The 16235-nt window shown below is 33.7% G+C and overlaps 1 protein-coding gene and 1 long non-coding RNA gene across 4 annotated transcripts in view; one reads left to right on the forward strand and one right to left on the reverse strand.

The window, feature by feature from the left end:
* Positions 1-728: 728 nt before the first annotated feature.
* On the forward strand, positions 729-7097 carry LOC106673209. The gene is made up of 4 exons (XR_001341379.2): positions 729-775; positions 842-965; positions 5886-6052; positions 6420-7097. It is a non-coding gene; the product is annotated as an uncharacterized LOC106673209 (long non-coding RNA).
* A 7459-nt stretch (positions 7098-14556) lies between these two features.
* Positions 14557-16235, reverse strand: part of LOC106671284 (homeobox protein orthopedia-like) — a 123637-nt gene continuing 121958 nt past the window's right edge. For all 3 annotated transcript variants that reach the window (XM_014402181.2, XM_014402189.2, XM_024226706.1), the window contains one exon: positions 14557-14799. Coding sequence is in view for 1 of the 3 variants with exons in the window: in XM_014402189.2 (XP_014257675.1) it covers positions 14750-14799 (50 nt within the window). In the remaining 2 variants the exon portion in view is untranslated. The remainder of the gene's footprint in view (positions 14800-16235) is intronic.

Genomic DNA, 16235 nt, shown 5'->3' on the forward strand with positions numbered 1-16235 from the left:
GTTGTGTCTACGTGATTTATGTAAATACAAGTGTCTTTTATAGGTTTTTGAAAGGGAAATTAATTGATGTTGGGGTAGCCATATGATGAATTTGTAGTTTGGACGTTTCCATTTATTAAATTCACTAGTTTTCGTGGTCCGCTTGACCAGTTAATATCTTTCAATTAATTAAGGTTTTTAGTTGAGATAAAAAAGTCAGTGTCACGAGCGGGATTCGAACCCACGACCCTCGGCTAAATACACCGCTGCTCTGCCACTATCGTGACTTCGATTCTCTCGGACACCAACTCTCCATCGTTCGAAGGTTGTGGGTTCGAATCCCGCTCGTGACACTAACTTTTTTATTTCAACTAAAAACCTTAATTAACTGAAAGTTTCCTATTATTTTGGTCAGCCTATCCTCGCTATATTGGTCAAACGCATTTCATTTTCAATACATTAAAATTCATAAAAATTTGCCAAAGAATTTAGTTTTTTTACGGTAATTATTTATGTTTTCTTATATTTCGACCTCAACAGTTAATCTTATGATTTTTCCTTCTTGAAGGTGGGATAATAGGTCATAATATTAATAGGTAATTATTTATTCAATACTTTATTTAAATTTGAAAAATGCGCCATTACACAGCCTTCCTTATCTGTTAAATGTGACTGAATTTGAATTTTCGCTGTTTTGAAATTGCCCCCACTCAGGTGCATTATGGAGGCAGCCAGGAGATCGGAAGTCGCCTACTTCGAGCACGTGCTTAGCGAGGTGACGATTCTCCTTTCGCTGGTAAGTACACCCCGTCCTACCTGTATATTTCTTGGTTATTCTCCTGCTATTTCCTTGCTATTACAGTCTTTATTACAACACCCGACAACCTAATTCTGATGACTTATAAACAGTACATTCCTATGTTAAACTCACCGGAATTATTTGGATCGGGTTAGAGTCCAGCCGGCGAAACGACACTAAGGACAAAGTAAGTTGCTTCTTAATTTTCATACAAACAGTTCTAATAAATTTTTCAATTAAAAATTGTATCAACTTATAAATTAAATATTCCTTTTCGAAGCTAAATTCTTGGATATAAAGCACACGTGGTCGGGCTAGCTCCGCTATAGTGTATTTGAAATGTCCCAAGTAACTCGGTGAATTTATTTATTTTTCAATATTCATTTATAAACTCTTTTTCATCCAACCTTCTATTCCTAAACCGTTGGTGCCAATAATCTTCTAATATTAGGCAATAAAATGAAACGTGTCCTCCATTTCTGAAAGATTTCAAAGTTAACCTTACATCTTACTATTTTCTGTCCTTGTTTAAACATAACTACAGTAATTCTCTTATAAGTTTCATGATTGTTGCTAATATAGCCCTTGAAATATTTATTTTTGAGATTTATGACCAATATTTTTTTATATACACTCAAAGACAAAAAAATCAGAATGGTTATTTTCCACAATAACTCGGTATAAAGATTAATTGTTGACTTAAAAAGTAAACACAACGTTACTAACTTGTTTAATTTATAGTGTTACTAATCCTTTTACAATCTTTACATTAAAAGTAAAGAAAATCAGTTTAATTTGATCCTTTCCAGAGTCAACTTCGAGTGAGTTATTTTTTTATTTTTAATTGTTTTCTTAGATGAAACAATAAATGTGGGTAAAAAAATTAATAATTATTTGGAGATTGTGAGATGCGGTCTGGTGTGACGTAGGTTTAGAAAAACATTTTCTTTATTGTGCCAACGTTCTGATTTTTATTGAGATCATCTTTAGAGCTCAAAGTGTTCGTTTTCTGTGTAGATGTGTCACTACTGTGTGTCATGTTGAGAGTGCCCCCTCCCTAAAAAAGAATATTTTTTTTCTTAAAAAATTTTAAGTCGAGAAGATCTCAATCGGGCGGATGCTTCGGCAACCAATGTCTGTTACCTAGCCCAAGTCCTGGGTGGGCCGTGCTCTTATCATATACAATGGTTTACAGCAGTTAAGGGCCATCAAACTTCTCGAACAAAGAGAAGGTAGTATGACAGCTAGAGATGACCATTTTATTGCTATTACCGCACTCTCATTATCTCAGAATTGCCTAGTCTCTAGACGTCCCACATCAAGTTCTCTACTATTGAAGAGCTAACGAGTAGAAAGGAACATCACCATCTATCCTGGACACTGGAACAAGGGGAGGGCTGTTCTCTTCACAGATGAGTGCCGGTTTGGTTTGTGGCAATAACTGGCACCATGTGTGGAGATGTGGAGAACTCTTTGCTTCATATGCCATGCATTAGTCACCCATTTTAAAGTCAGTTATTATGGGATATGGGGAGGAATCAACGTCCATGCCTTCCCTGAATTGACTGTCATACAGAATATATCTATGACCGCACTAAGGTACACTGAGGAAGTTCTTCTGGAAGCTGTGAATTTTCTACATTTATTGGGAACAAATTCTGATGATGCTCGACCCATTATTTGGAGAGGTAGGGATTACCGCAATGAATTGGCCAGTAAGCTATCGTGACATGAATCCCATAGACATGATAAAGAGACGAAATAGACATTGTTCACTGTTTTTTATCCTCTTTGAGTGTATTTGATTAAAAAACCCTGCTTTCTTTTTTCTCTCATTAGCTCATTATATAGTAACATCAGATCTGTTATAGATCAAACTTAAATCTGTCGAGGGAGATATTTGGACAATTTTTTGTCCTGGATCCCTAGTTTATTTAACTAACCGTGATCAAATGGTTCTAGTAGGAAGTTACCAGAACAAAGGTTTCCTCTGATATTCCACAAGGAGCTCATCTCATTCCAATCTTATTCATTATTTTCATCAATGATTTTCCTCCCATTCTAAAATACTCGACTTCTTCTCTTTGCTTATGATTTAAAATATTTCATGTTTATTACATCTATGTAGTTTTTTGTTAAATTTACCTTTCTAACTTCAAATTAACCATTTCTTTAAAGCAATAAAAAACTTAGGAGATGGGTGGTGATTAGTGACAGTTAATCGATATTTATTTAGAAATAATGAGATGCGGTCTGGACCAGACCTGACCGCATCTCACGATTTCAAAAAAAAAAAAAAAAAAACAACTTAGGAGATGGTATGAAGAAGTATAAACATGTAAAGTAATAATTACTTCCTTTGCGATTTTTGGTTAAATCTAAACTAATTGGGCATATAGAAGACAATATGAAAATTAATTACAATTAATCTTAAAAATTATATAAAATTAAATTTATCATTAAAGGATTTTTTTTTCATTAGAAAATTTTAAAAAAATATAATGGCTCTTATCTAAAATACCACATGAAAATTAATTACAACAATTGTGGTTGAGATAGGAGGTGGTGTCCGAGTGGATCGAGGTCACGATAGCTGAAGTGGTAGAGCAGCGGCGTTTCAAGCCGAAGATCGTGGGTTCGAATCCCGCTCAAGCCATTGACTTTTTTTATCTCAACTAAAAACCTTAATTAATTGTAATATATTAATTGGTCAAGCGGACCACGAAATTAATGAATTTAAGGCATTACAACTAAAATTAAATGGTAAATTAAATTAAATTTAAAAACATTATTCTTTTATTGAATGATGTTTTCATATTTAATTTTGTATTACTTTCAATGTTAATTGTAATTAATTTTCGTGCAGTATTTTAGAGAGAACACATATTTTTAAAATTTTCTAATTAAAAGAAGAATCCTTTATTTTTATATTTAATTTTCTATAATTTAAATTTTTAATTTTAAGTTATTCAGATATCGTTTTAATTTTAAGTAATTTGCATAAGGTCTTATAGCCAATTATTTAAAAAAAAAATCACATATACAGGAATTTTACTTTGCACACTCATATTTCATTCCATGTCCTAAGTTTATGAAATGCTTTAAAGAAAGGTCAATTCGAAATTAAAAATTAATTTGAAGTTAAAAAAAATTTACGTTAAAATTAAAAAGGGTTAATTTGAAAGTTAAAAAATGTTTAATTTGAAGTTAAAACGGGTTAATTTTAAAAAAAATCTGTATATGACAGCTTACTTGTTCAATCTGACTTGAATGCTCTACACCATTGGTCTTTAGAGAACCACTTGTTTTTTAATAATGGCAAATATTCTATGAGCTTCTATGACTAAAACTTCTCATAACTTCAGTTACTTTAATTAATAATACTGCTCTCTCTCTTTCTCTTCTAAAACTTTTACAAAATACATGGTGTTATTTTCAACTACAAATTAAACATTATCAACTACATTGTCCATATTAAATTCTCCAGCTTAAAAATACTTCCTATCTCATCACTCAAATAATCTCAACACTTATGACTTGATTATATTGGCAATTAGAATTAGATTCACTAATTTCGTGGTCCGCTTGACCAATTAATGTATTACAATTAATTAAGGTTTTTAGTTGAGATAAAAAAGTCAATGGCACGAGCGGGATTCGAACCCACGATCTTCGGCCAGATACGCAGCTGCTCTACCACTTGAGCTATCGTGACCTCGATCCACTCAGACACCAACTTCCCATCTCAACCGCACCTCTTGAATTTTCCCTCCTTTTTGCCATTTTTCAAATGTCGTGTAATTGGATTGGATTCTCGACGACAAATGAAATGGCCACGGAGAGCTTTAGTGAAGTATACTTCATTTCAAATAATTAAATTCGCTAATTTCGTGGTCCGCTTGACCAATTAATGTTTTACAAAATGGCAAAAAGGTGGGAAAATTCAAGAGGTGCGGTTGAGATGGGAAGTTAGTGTCTGAGTGGATCGAGGTCACGATAGCTCAAGTGGTAGTGCAGCGGCGTATCAAGCCGAAGATCGTGGGTTCGAATCCTGCTTGTGCCATTGACTTTTCTATCTCAACTAAAAACCTTAATTAATTTTAATACATTAATTGGTCAAGCGGACCACGAAATTAGTGAATTTAATGATTTGAAATGAAGTATACTTCACTAAAGCTCTCCGTGGCCATTTCATTTGTCGTCGAGAATCCAATCCGATTACACGACATTTGAAAAATGGCAAAAAGGAGGGAAAATTCAAAAGGTGCGGTTGAGATGGGAAGTTGATGTCCGAGTGGATCGAGGTCACGATAGCTCAAGTGGTAGAGCAGCGGCCTTAATTAATTGTATTAGAATTAGAGTTGGGCATAGCGAGGCTGGATTTTGTTTTAATGTTTGGAGGAAAGAGGGTAGCTCTTCTATACATTTGTAATTTGTTTTTGATAACCCTGTTGTCTGACAAGTTTCAGCATTTTGCCATCTTCAATGTCTGAAGAAGGTAAAACTCTATTTTGTCTCTCACTTGTTTGTGTTGAACTGCAAGAATATTTCCTTAGATACATCCTAAGTACATCGATATATTTCCTTACATACATCATAATTTATTTTCTTAGACATATACAAGACCTAGAAACAAAATGGTTCTTTAGTACATTTTTCATCTTTTAATTTCTGCTTTTGTATAAGCTATTTGGTTGTTACTGATCATGTCTACCAATACTCAGTATGTTGTGCTGGTGAGTTTCAGATTTATGCCAGCTTCAGTGTTGGGACTGAACAATAAGAAAAGAATCCACCACTGAAGATAACGAAATATATTTCGGTCTGTACCAACATAGCGAGAATAGGCAGACTAGGATAATTGGTAACCAAATTACAAGTTTACCCTGCAGACCAGACAGCCAAATTTCACAATTTGAGTGTATTTATTAGCACAAAGTGTGTGAAATCCCATCGGCCTTCAATTATTTATTAGTTTGTATGTGTAGAAGATGAAGGATTGATGTATCCAAAATAATTGATTACAATATTTTCACTAGAGTTTTTGTCTGCTGACAACTCCAGTGATGTTACATCAAGAATTTATAGTACTTTTTTTTCTTGCTAGATTGGTAGATGATCTCAGGAAGAGTGAACGAGGAACCTTCATAACGTAAAAACTAATGATTCCAGCTGAAAAGCAGCCATGAAGTTTCATTTTAAGCAGTCCCTCACTAAGCCCTTCTTGACTCTACCAGAAGAATGATCTACACTTTTCAAATATAACTTATAGCGGTAAGAAATAAATTTTTACATTCTAAACTTTTAACAACCTCAAGAAAGGCGTTTTCCTCTCTAAAAGAAGATATATCGCTTCTGAAAACAGCAATATCTTGGCTAGTTTCAATATCTTTCATTATATTACATTATTGCATCATAAATTTATAGGATGCAGGGGAAAAAAAGAGATGTTTTTATAGAAACGAATCATTTTGTTGGTATGTTTTTGATTCATTAGTTTCAAAGTCATTAATACTTTTTAATTTCTATTAAAAAATTTCAATTACAACTTTAAGAAAGGCCTTTTGTGATTTTTGACAGAAGCACTATTAGTATCAATATCTTGTAGTATTATTGTTATTTTTTTTTTTTAAATTTGCAGTGGTACATTATGGGCTTCCACAGGAACAAATCATTACCCAAAATGGTAATCCTCAGCCGGAATGGACATCGAAAGGATTGGTGTTTACACAAGTTGTAGGCTTTGCGAAGAGGCAGAAGAAACTAACAAAAAGGTTAGAGTATGGACATCATCTGCTTGAGAAAATGTTTGGAGAAATACAACAGAATTCTGGATGAAATGTTATCTCTACACCTACAGCAGACAAAACAGAAACACATTTGGTGACAACAAGTTATCTCTTTCCAAAGAAAATGGAACCAACCATCAGGGGTGGATGAGTGTACAAGGTGTCCATCTCTTGGGTCATATCAGACTAAGAAGAGAAAGATTTTGTTGGTTTTGTAGGTTATTTATAATCATTTCGTATAGACAACCAGAAATCCTTTCATCAGCATTATCCATAAAGAGAAAACAAAAGTATAGACGACAGCAGAGGTACAGTGCACAGATACTACATACAATTTGCAAAGAGGCAAAGGAAACCGAAACACATTTACTGACAGAGTGGATTTAGATCTGCTGGAGAAAATGTACGGGGATGTACAACACGATTCTGAATGATATGGAACCATCAGAGGCTGTGGTGGACGAGTGGTTATGGCCTCTGGCTCATTTGATTACTACAGTTTTCCCCTAGATTCATTGAATGTTATAAATACTTTACATTTATTTTATTTTAATGGGCATCATCCCAGTGGAACAGATAAGAATGAATATTCTACCATCGACCATATTTCATGTAATCAATGGAAAAGCAAACAAATTCCATATGAAATTCTCCATCGGCTTTGTGTTTAAAATCATTCACCTCAGAACCTCAGATAAGATTCGTTTTATAAGCAATGAGGAACAAAGAAAAGTTAGCAGATGACAAAGGATACTCCTACGCCAGAGCTTTAATACAGGAGTCTAAACTGAAATAATTTCACTCACAGAATGTATGCCCAAAGTTATCTACATATGAAAATGCTTGGGGATGTTCAACACAATTTTAAATGAAATGGAACCAACCATCAGGGCCACCCCTGTAAAGGGTGTAAAAGTTGCCAGTCTCTTGGTTTGTATCAGACTACCAGATTCAATTTTTTTCGTCATCGCCCTTCGAATGTGTGAACCAATTCGTAGATGTATTACCTCAGGCATTATTCAGACTATAACCATGGTGGATGAATGTAAAAGGAGTCAGTGTCTAGTCTCGTCATGTAAGTTCAATTTCCACCGTCACCTCTGGAATTACTTAACGTATTAATACGTTAAATTAATTTATATTTTAGTTTACATGACATCATCCTAATGGAACGGGCAGATGAAAATATTCTATGGTTGACAATATTTGATATAATCAGTGGAAAAGAAAACGAGCTTCATAAGGCATTCTGCATTGGTGTTATATGTAAAAGCTTTCAACAATGATAACCTCAAACTCGTTTTATAAGCCTAAAGGATATAATGGAGAAACGTACAGCAGACTAAACTGAAACAGATTTGCTCACAGAATGTGTGCCCAAAATTAAGTGCAGGAGAAACTGCTTGGATATCTACAACACGATTCTGGATGAAAATGGAACCAACCATCAGGGGTGGATGAGTGTACAAGGTGTCCTTCTCTTGGGTCATAGGTCATAGGTTCAAAACAAAGATAGAAATGAGTGTACAAGGTGTCCTTCTCTTGGGTCATAGGTCATAGGTTCAAAACAAAGATAGAAGACTGCAGAGGTACTACGTACAACAGATGCTACATACCATTTGCAAAGAGGCAAAGGAAACCGAAACACATTTACTGACAGAGTGGATTTAGATCTGCTGGAGAAAATGTACGGGGATGTACAACACGATTCTGAATGATATGGAACCATCAGAGGCTGTGGTGGACGTGTGGGTATGGCCTCTGGCTCATTTGATTCCTAGTTTTCCCCTAGATTCTACCATCGACCATATTTCATGTAATCAATGGACAAGCAAACAAATTCCATATGAAATTCTCCATCGGCTTTGTATTTAAAATCATTCACCTCAGATAACCTCCAATTCGTTTTATAAGCAATGAGGAACAAAGAAAAATGAGCAGATGACAAAGGATACACCTACAGCAGAGCTATAATACAGAAGTCTAAACTGAAATAATTTCACTCACAGAATGAATGCCCAAAGTTATCTACACATGAAAATGCTTGGGGATATTCAACACAATTTTAAATTAAATGGAACCAACCATCAGGGGTGGATGAGTGTAAAAGTTGTCAGTCTCTTGGTTAGTATCAGACTATCAGATTCAATTCTTTTCGTCGTCGCCTTTGGAATGTGTGAACCAGTTCGTAGGCCCATGGCCTCAGGCATAATTCAGACCATAACCATGGTGGATGAATGTAAAAAACGTCAGTCTCTAGTCGCGTTAAGTAATTTAATTTTTTCTATTGTCACCTCTGGAGTTACTGAACTTATTAATAAGTTTAATTAATTTTGGACTAGTTTACATAACACCAGCCAAATGGCATTATATCTAAAATCATTCTACAATGATAACCACAAATTTGTTTTATAAGTCTAAAGGAAATAAAGCCGACACCATCCGCAGAAGTACAGGATACAGGAACAGTGTAGTCATGAAATATGTTTTTATTGTTTCTTAATTTTAAATTAAAAGCCTTTTTTTATAAATGTACTTAAATGTGTTTAGTGCTTATTTCTGTTCCTTTGCCACTATTCTTCTTACAGGCAAGCCCACCAACAATTATGGTTCATTGATCGTCTTATAAAATTCGACCCCTGTTGGATTATTTCTGCAAGACAGCTGAAATAATTGGACCCGGGAAGGTTGTTTACAGAGATTCGTTTCGTGAATACATGCCATTAAAAAGCCATAACTATGGTCTCAAATTGTATTTATTGAACCTTGGATTGGCTCATTGTGTTTTACTGTATGAAGGTGCTGCTGATCCTGACATGAGCACACAACACGTTATAAAAGTTGTCTATAAACCTAGGTCCGATTTTATGGGTGAAGGTCTACTTTTATGGACAATTATAAGTGTTGGCAGCTGCTCTTTTGGACCAGAAGTCCTTCTCTGGGATTTTATATGTCAATAAAAAACACTCCCAACGTGACGTTTCCATGAAACTAAAAACTGGTGAGTCTATCCAGTGGTAGTCACCAGAGGGAATCAATGTCACCAAATGGAAGGGCAAGAGAGATGTTCTTACCATATCAACTGAATTTTCAGGTAAGATGGAAGAGCTTCGCAGTAGACATGGCAATCCTACACGCAAACCGCAGGTTGTGGTAGAATATAATAAGTCCATGAGAGGTGTTCAGGCATTTGTCTTTTTTTTATTTAGATGATGTTGCCATCTTGCTGATCAGTAGGGAAATTAGCAAGAGAGGAAAATTATTACCCTAAAATAAAATGTAATGTAAAAAAAAGCAAAGTGTTGTGATTTCTCTTTTCAACCCTAAATATTTATCGTTTATAAATACTTATATTATTTATATAAATATTTATAAATAAGTACCGTACCATACAAGAGGAATTGATTAATTAGACCTCTCTTATTATAGTCTAACATGAAAAACGTTGCAATGGTACAAGAAATTAAGTTTTTGCATCATTGAAATAATGTTGAATTCTCACTTCTTAAACCGTCGTTTTTCCAAAGGTTCTCACCATGCCATTCTGTACAACTTTCGTTTGGCGATGATAGTTCACCTCTGTGGTTCCTAGTCCTTATGTGTCCTGACCTCATTTTCTGTCAATCCTTGATAAATGGAACCAAGGAAGAGGTGATAAAACATTTCATTGCTGTGTTATAAGAAGGAACATAAACATTTACTGCATGGGGTGCAATGGCAAGGCCGGCTATATATTCCAAAATGTTTTTTGGAAATTCACAAAATCAAAATATTTTAAGTTATTTAAGTAATAAAAAAATGTTAATTTTTTTATTGTAGTTTCGTTTTTTCATAAAAGGTAGAAAAAATGAAAAGGATAAAAAGTAGCTAGCTTACTCGAGTAGTAGATAGAACGAATGGCTTCAACAAAAAGATGCACACTGGGATGCCCCTGCTAGACCTCAAAAAGGCTTTTGATACAGTCTAGCATGGGGGAGTAGTATACAGGCTCATGCAATATAACCCCATGTTATCAAATAAGACTCATATACCTAAAAAACAAAATGTTTAGAGTATTGGACAATAAGGCCCTCTCAGCTCCTTATAAAATCATGGCTGGAGTCCCCAAGTCTCCATCCTGGGCCCTATTCTGTTTAGCCTGTATGTCCATACCCTATCTATGCCCAAGACCTGCAGGATGGTTCTCTACTGGTGGCCTTGCCTTACTAACTTCTTCATGGAGGCCGAGCACAGAAATAAGACAGCACTGAAATAGAAAAATCGCTCGTATTGCCAAAGATGGAAACTTAAAATTAACTCCGCCAAAACAGAAGCCATCTTCTTCACCAAAAGAAGATCTGCAGTAATTGACCATGTTGTGGCAGCAGGAAATTGCATTCCCTGGTCAGGCTATGTAAAATATCTGGATATCTGGGCTTAACACTGGATAGCAGCCTGCTGTTCACCAGGCATGTGACAGATAGATATTATCTTGGAAAAACTGCTAACAGACTGCCCTTTCCTCTACTATCATGGGACTCCATGATGAGTGCTTTTAACAAAAAGCTCCTCTACAACAGTACTGTTAAGCCCTTGCTTCTGAACGCATGCCCTACTTGGAGCATCACTTCCCAGACAAACCCAACAAGTGTTCCATAAGGTCAGAGCACTAATCAGCTGCTACAGACTAATTAGCGAGGGCAGCTGGAATCATAAGTGCAATAACATAGGTCACTTGAAAAGCTCTCAACTATTGAGTAAGGTTAACGGTCAATTATTAAGCGTTAGTGATAAAAAGATTAAAACCCCTTCGGGGAAAAAGCACTTTCAGGTAGTCACCTCTTGTGATTATTATTATAGTCTGGATGATGGCCATCGTAACATAGACTGCTACACAGATGGATCACTTATCAAAGGTAGAGGGAGTGGTGCAGGAATTTACATACCAAAATTAGGAATCAGCATCTCCTCCCATCTTGGCAATAACACCTCCGTTTTTCAGGCGGAAATCTTGGCCATCAATGTGTGTTGTAGAACACTGATGGAAAATAAAATTATGGGAAAAGATATTAAAATCTTTTCTGACAGTCAGGCTAGTCTTAGAGCATTACAAAAAGATTTGTCAACCTCACGACTGGTAGAGGAAACTATAGATCTTATCAATAGGATCTCTTTCAGGTTTGAGAACAAGGTAACTCTTATTTGGATACCTGCACATAAAGCCCTTTTGCCGCTTCTGCGAAATAAAAGAGGAAACGGCAAAGCACTACCTCGCAGAATGTGATAGGTATGCTAGGTCTAGAGTTGAAATCTTTGAAGGAGAGGACATCGCCAAATCACTCCCCGAGATACAATGGTCCAAAATCTTGGGGTTTGTGAACAAGTGCAAGAGGTTTATGCAGGACACGTGAGCCGACCAAGTCCCGGACCTTTTAGGGACGGGGTATGAGTCTACCCAGGCATTTAACCCCTCGGGTCTTGGTCGCCCACTCTGCATAATATATATAACAAGTGCTTCAAAATAAGTTGGTGAAGTCAAGAACCCTACACTTCTTCAGCAGATGTGCTGCCAGCAGGAATGCCATATGCAGAGTAATAAGGGCCTATGACCTTAAGCGCTGGAAGCACTGTAAAGAACATTCTGCTTCGAGACTGAACAGTGATTTTTATGACATTTTGGGATACTCCATTAAGTGCTGTGATATTCCTATCAATGGGTCTGTAAATGTACATAATCTTTATTTATTTATTAACTTACTTGGCTCCTCAAAATCTATTTTATAAATCTCCTGGCTAAATGAGTGTTTTTTAACCTTTTCCCACTTTTTATGTAATAAATAAAAAAATAATAAAACGACATCAAGTGTAGATTCTGCAAAGTGGCAGAGGAACCAACACAACACTGAGTAAACCACTGAAACTTGGCATACTAATCAAGTTCCTTGATTAACTAGGACTCACCGTTGCTATAAGTACAGAGCATGGCTATGGAACATGTTTATATTATGGTGGATGGGGGATACAATAGCTCTTAAACAGCACAGTATAATGTACACCTTGACAACAGATGTACATCTTCATCTACCCTTGTGTCAACTGCAGCAAAGCTGAAACAAAAGCCTAACTACATGGTCAATCTTTCATTATTATACGCTTGTACTTGAAAAAAAAAATCTGAAAAAATATAATTGGGTTGTCACAGATCATTTTGGTCTCCTTATCGTTACTGGTTTGGTCTTTCAGATGTATTTCAGCATTATGCCATCTTCAGTGTTCAGTCTGAAGAAGGAGAAAAATTAACCTCATAAAATTAAGGAAAATTTATGCAACTCACGAGTTTTCATTCAGTTTGACTTGGCAAAACGTCTGACTGGCCAACACAGCTAGGATAGGCAGACCAAAATGATCGGTAATGACTAAATTATTATTGTTCATCTCTCCACCGCCCCCAAAATCAATCATTTCACCATTCACGACTGTATTATAGACATCTGATTTTACATAAATCGTACAGATACAACACTGAAGATAGGGAGGAGCTGAAACGCATCTGCTAGACAAACAAAGGAATGATAGGTACGCTAAAATTAGTAGTAACAATCAAATTACAGATTTTATCATACCACTGGCCCCAAGATTAACCATTCCACCGTTTCACGAATGACACTTGATTTTATGTAAATCATAAAATAGAGATCCAGGCAAGCCAGTCTATGAGGGGACATCTGGCATTCCAACATAATTGTTAACCAATTTACATAAGCAAAATGATGTAGATGACAAGATTTGTCTGGGATTTGAACATTACTTGAGTTTTCCTAGCTTTCTACGTTTTAAATAAGTCTCTTAGGAAAATGAAAGTTCACTATTCTGTGACTATCTTGTACTATTTTCACCAAGACTGCCAGATGTACTGAGTGTATGTCCTCTCTCCTTCTATAATTGAAAACACTCTTGACTGTAGTTCTTGGTAGCTTTTGGAATCTGGAGGAGGCTGCATTGTCATGGAGAATGCATTGGTAAGACTACAGTGTCCTATTCTCAGGCATATCTTAGTTCTTAAAACACTTTTTTTTTAAACTTTACTTTAAGGAAAGCTAACTGGCCTTAAAGGAAAGTAAAAAAAAAAATTAACACTTGTAAAAGTACAATAACATGAACACAGTGTTGTATTTTTTCCTCCGCTATCAATAAATAATTTAATTTACTTCATTTTCAAATAAAATTTCTGACATAGATACAGTTTCTAAGTTATAAATAATAATCATCATATAAAAAACAATGAAGACAACATTATGCTTAATATGATTTATATTTAAACTTCAAAATGTGCTTTACATGGTTGTATTTTTAATGTAAAAGTAATACATATAAAAATTAAATATCAATGTTTAATTACAAGGGCCAGAACATTTTATTGGCAATGTCCACTTTTAACGTCTATTAACAGCTAATTTGTTTAATATAATTGGAATTTTTTACATAGTACGTTTAACGATGTATCCTACGGGGCAACAAAACTGTATTATTTTATATGCCAATCCATATATTGAATAGGATTTTAACCACATTTATGATATAACAGTAAAAATGTAAATATTGTGGACACAAGACACTCCGAAATATATTAATTTTAAAATATGTAGAGTATATTATTTTTTTAATTTATTTTTTGTATAAACATGTAGTTTTTATTATTTTTCTCACATCACATACAAAACAATTAAACCACTTTTCAATAATGCATAATATGTTACAGTCTTATTACTAATATAATATTTACAATTTTCACTTTTAAACGACTTTTTTTAAAAATTTTATTTTTATTTTAGTGTACGCTTGTACTTAGATGATTCATATTTTCATCATGAAAATTAACACATATACTGCTCCCTAATCTATGAATGTTCTATAACAAAGTTGCCTTTTAATACATTTGTATATTATTTATTTTATTTTTAAGTGGTTGTTTCGTCAACTTTTTTTTCTGTTTGTTCATAAATGCCTATTTTTTACTTTTATATTGTCCATTTTGAAAAGTAAAACTGATGATTTTGCCTTAAATTTTTATAAATAAAATACATTTCTGTTAATCCACTAGAAATGTATCACAAAATATTTCTATACGTTGCCAGCAGGTTTTGGTAAATATTGCTAGCCTTTTATGAAGTCAGGATGAAACATTTGTTTTTCTTTCTTTCAACTAATTTAAATTTTCACCTGCACTAGCTTCGTGTCCATAAAATACTGGATCTGGAACAAACAAAATTACAAATTTAACGGCAGTTATACATATGAAAATTTTTCACAACTCTCAAATTTCAGAACAGATAAAAAAAACCTCATTTAGGCTGGTGTTCAAGACCAATATAATTTTGTTGTTTAGTTATTTGTTTTACACAAACAAATAATATTTACACTAAATTATGAATAAAAATACAAATTTAGTACTCCTGTATATATAAATATGTACAGCTTTTTTCTGTCAAATTAAACTTTTTTTAAATTAAAATAATCCTTTTTAATTTCAGCTTAACCTTATTTAGTTCAAATTATTTATTTTATAACTTAAAATAATCTTTTTAACTTCAAATTAACCATTTTTAATTTAAAATTAACCTCATTTAGTTCAAATTATCCATTTTATAACTTAAAAATAACCCTTTTTAACTTCAAATTAACCATTTTTAATTTAAAATTAACATCATTTAGTTCAAATTATCCATTTTATAACTTAAAAATAACCCTTTTTAACTTCAAATTAACCATTTTTAATTTCAAATTAACCCCATTTAAGACAAAATTAACCTTTTTTTAACTTAAAATAACACTTTTCATTTTCAAATTAACCCTTTCTTTAAAGCGTTACAAAATTTAAGAGATGGTATGAATTATAAGCACGTAAAGTAAAATCCCCGTATATTTGTGAATGTTTTTGGACTCTGAAAACTAATTACAAGTAAAATTAAAAATTATATGAAAAAATGCCAGTGATTGTAAATCATAAAAGCTGAAATTGCCGGTGGACTGCGAGAAGTGATAGGCTCAACTCTGTACATGCATGTGCACATTTGAGCTTATATAAATCAGTAATTTAATTTTTCATAATTAAAAATTCTTGAAGAATCTATTTTGTTTTATATTTAATATCATATCATTTTTAATTTCAATTGTAAATAATGTTAATATGGTATTCTCAGATCCCAATTGTTTTATATTTTTTAAAACTCGGAATTATAAAGGAATTTTGTTTTACAAGGTTATATTTCATACCCTCTGTTGAGTTTTTTTAATATTTGAAAGAAAGGATAAATTTGAAATTAAAAAGGGTTAGTTTGAAGTTAAATTTTTTTAATTTGAAGTAAAGAAGGGTTAATTTAAAGTTATAAAGGGTTAATTTGAAATTAATTTTGAATTATTTGACAGAAAATAGTTGTAATAATGTAATTTGACTGCATGCAAAATAGACTAATGTAATAGAAAAAAACCTTTCAATAGTAATATCCCAATGTTGGATATTAGCACAAATATATAATATTTTTGACAGACCCTTCCAAATAAAAAACAATACAGGTTTGGAAAAATAAAAATCCAAAATTTAATAGAAGGGCCTTATTTTGCTATAACGATGTATTTACATACAATGTAACATGGAGATGAGGTAGGGAGCCAACGGGCCGAAATTTGAT

Source organism: Cimex lectularius, unplaced genomic scaffold, assembly GCF_000648675.2.
Source record: "Cimex lectularius strain Harlan isolate CLEC.00 unplaced genomic scaffold, Clec_2.1 scaffold4, whole genome shotgun sequence".
In the NCBI taxonomy this organism is placed as follows: domain Eukaryota; kingdom Metazoa; phylum Arthropoda; class Insecta; order Hemiptera; family Cimicidae; genus Cimex; species Cimex lectularius.